The sequence below is a fragment of the Cenococcum geophilum genome (genome assembly GCF_001692895.1).
Source record: "Cenococcum geophilum 1.58 unplaced genomic scaffold K441scaffold_32, whole genome shotgun sequence".
Classification (NCBI taxonomy): domain Eukaryota; kingdom Fungi; phylum Ascomycota; class Dothideomycetes; order Gloniales; family Gloniaceae; genus Cenococcum; species Cenococcum geophilum.
The window spans coordinates 1,635,799-1,639,289 of NW_027137590.1; the positions used below are offsets into that span (position 1 = coordinate 1,635,799).

The following is a 3,491-nucleotide window of genomic DNA, read 5'->3' on the forward strand; positions in this document are numbered from 1 at the left end:
CTAGTCCAGCCCTTCTCGCACCCATATAAGGGCTTTAAGTGGTTTAATATAATCTATAAAAAAGCTAGTATAAACCAATAAAACAACTCCGCTGGTATTCTTAAAATCAAAGATACTACCGTAAAGCTTAGCATCTTTAACATAGCTAATTAGTAATACATTTATAGCAGCTTCCGCGTATTTATAAATAAAGTTAAGGTTTATATTATTAATACCACCTATAACAAACTTAGTACTAATTTATAATACGTTAACAGAGTATACCCTTACTTCTAAATACCTTTACAGCTGCCAGGCAGGCGGCAGGATAGGAACTCATAAGGCCATAAATATTATCATTATCCTATCTAAGTTGATTTAATAGGCTAACTGCAATTCTACGCTCCTAGAAATCGCAATAGACAACCAGCTGGGTGATCCAATACACAGTTATAGCATTTTAAGTCTATTAACAGGCAAATACGTTACCGGTGAGGCGGTCTTCAATAGTAACTTTAACATAAGAGCAGGCGGTACCATTGGGTAGATACTATGCTTAAAGCCAGTCCTTACTAAGTCTTATATAATTTCCTATTCTTACCGTTAGTAAATAGGAGCAGAATAACTTAACCTAACTTACCTGGTTTTGCGAAGGGGCCTGATTTCGCGGCATCCTTACCCCAAACTCCATAGTTCTCATTAAATAGCTGTAATGCTTCTGCCAATATATTGTCCGTAAGTTCGCCTCTATTAAACCTTTTAAAGATCTGCTTTGCTATCTTTAGGTTCTTTTAAGCGCTTAAGCCAGGTGACTTATTAATATATTATATAGTTAGTTCTACTCCAAACGCGACTACCCTTTAATAAGAAAGTTTAGACGTAGACGTACTATATAAGAAGAGCTACGGATTATTGTTAGGTATTTCTATGCAAACCTTTAAGCGATTTACTTACTTACTTTATATTAAATTAAAAGGGTCTATTAAACTAAGTCAATAAGGAGAGCTTAGCCAAAACTTAGAGTTAGAAGGGGTTAATTATTATTTAAAGTAAGTGGGGCTATTTACCTTACTTACCTATTCTTAGTAGTAATAAAATTCTCTTGGCACTAAACGCATATAGAATATTTTTTACATTATATAAAATATTGGCTCTTTAAATGCTATTAAAGTTACTAAGCTATCTTTAGTAGTGTCCACCCTGCCCTTAACTATAGCTTTAGCGTAACAGAATTAAATAAGTATATGCTAATACCGGGTATTAAAAACTGCGGCTTTTTCCTGTAGATAACGTCTATCGCCTACTTAAAAGTGTTTTTACTCCCATTAACATCCCTAAATTAAAAACGTACAAAGGAAATAAAAAGGTAGATTACACCGCAGGTAAAAACCTCCTCCTTAATAGGGTTGTAGGTTTTATTTTAAGCTAAGGCAGCAACCTAACGTTCTTCTGCTTCGCATAACTGGGAGATACGCGCCCATACAATTAGTGCTCGCACATGCCCGAGTCTATTATTAATATCCGGTTTAGCAATCCTACTATAAACGCCTAAAAGCTCCTTAATTAAACGTTCGGCTTTATTAGGGAAATCTTATCTAATTTTAATCTTAATAAGGGAGAGAAGTAAACGTCAGAAGCCTTTCGAACGCCGGCTACGGGCTCTTATACAGTCAACTTCCCGTTACACCATCTCTCTTCCCTTATCTAGGTACGCTGTCGACTAATAGAGGTTGTTTTGCTGCGTGTAGTCTAGTTTATAGTAGAGATTAGAAAGGTAGGATATAATAAGGATTCGCTTAAACTTAGGGAGCATAGTTATAGTAAGGCAGCCTTTAAAGCAATCCTTAGCGTCGGTAAATCGACCCTCTCCTCTAAATATTCTGCCGTTAAAATATAATTAATTACAAAGAAGATATAACTTACCGTCTAAGAGATGCAACTTACTGTCTAAGAGATTGTTACCTAAAGGATGCTATTTACTTATTTCCTTATATGCCCTATAGAAATTAAAATTATAAACCTAATTAGAGGCTTATAATAGGTGCAGAAAGCTAAAAAAATAATATAATTCCTAATTTAGGTCCAAACCTTAGCGGCTTAGGAACTCTTATATAACGTACTATAAGTCTAATATATACCCTTTTAAGCGGAGCACAATACTCTACTAATATACTATTTCCACTTACAAATAGGCCTCTACTAGATCTGGCTATGAGTTAGCTGCCATTATAAGGAGATTTTCTCTACCGCTTAGACCTTTAAATATAGAGGCCGATAGCAAAGTTTCCACGGTATTGTTATAAGAAAGAGGCTTTAAGCCAGTTTTATTATATAGGCGTAAAAGATAACAAAGGACGCCTAATAATTCCCTTCCTATAAAATTAAACCTTAGAAGGTATAAATGATCTAATAAGCAGGAATAAAAAATTTATTACCAACTTACAAGGGATCTATTATTAGACTACGTAGAAAGACGTAATAATAAAGCGTAAAAGCTTAGTAAATCTAATAACCCTTAGACTGCTCAAACAAAATACAAGCTAATTCTTATTAGTAGATATAAACCGATTCTTATACACTAATTATAGAAAGCGAAATAAGGCTTCCGATACTCTATCTCAGAGTAGTTACGTCTAAAAGGTTAATTAGGTCTTAACTAAGGCCTATATTATATAGCTTTACTTTATATATCTCACTATGCTTATTAATTTATCATTAGGGACATATTACACAATTAAGTAAGACTTTTAGGATATAGCTACCTATGGCATAGAACAACGGTATAATAGGTGTTTCTAGTATAGTATAGGTTGCTACTTCTGGCCAACTCATATCTACGCAATCCCGTCTAAGGTTGGTCTTGCCGTATAGTACCCTTAAAGTATTCAACCGGGTTAAGGATACGCCTATTTATGATATTATTTATAACTTTAATTAATTAGTATTCCCCTTACCTAAAGGCAAAGACGGCTGTTCATTTCAAAAGAAGCCTAGGCCTATAATATAGACGAAAGATATAGACACATTAGAGTCCTCTGTAGCAGGGCCAACTTTATATATATATTTAATTGATTTGGAAATAATAGCAGGATCGTATCCAAGAGCAATATATATTTCATTAATCCTAGTAACTATTAGCCCCGCTTTCCACTAAGGGATAGAGTAAATATAAGAGCGTATTAGCTATATAGACTATATGGACTATATGCGCAATAAGGCCTGGGATAGTATATTTAGGCCTAAAACAATCGCTGAAGTCATACTTTACATACTCGTCCTTAGTAAGCTTATTAAGAATATTCTAGAGACCTTTATTATTAATACTTAAAATATAAGTAGGGGACAGCGCATCTAAGTAAAAGTTAGGCTTATACCACAATAAAAGGAACTTAGAAATACATATTAATAAAAAAAAGCTCCATAGCCCAAAAAATGGTCCAGCCTCTATTAATAAGTTTATAGATAATACCGTTTACCCTAAAGGCTTAGCTGCGTAGTTTCCTACAATCTAT

At 34.1% G+C, this 3,491-nt stretch overlaps 2 protein-coding genes across 2 annotated transcripts; both read right to left on the reverse strand.

Moving 5' to 3' along the window:
• On the reverse strand, positions 1-1,311 carry K441DRAFT_688416 (uncharacterized protein; the record flags this gene model as incomplete). The annotated part of the gene is made up of 5 exons (XM_067652186.1): positions 1-218; positions 271-343; positions 464-492; positions 620-754; positions 1,284-1,311. The coding sequence occupies 5 exons, from the start codon at positions 1,309-1,311 to the stop codon at positions 1-3; spliced, it is 483 nt and encodes a 160-aa protein (XP_067502022.1).
• Positions 1,312-1,699: 388 nt separating this feature from the next.
• On the reverse strand, positions 1,700-1,864 carry K441DRAFT_570787 (uncharacterized protein; the record flags this gene model as incomplete). The annotated part of the gene is made up of 1 exon (XM_067643943.1): positions 1,700-1,864. A coding segment is annotated over one exon (165 nt), but the record flags the coding sequence as incomplete, so codon positions are not given.
• Positions 1,865-3,491: the final 1,627 nt, after the last annotated feature.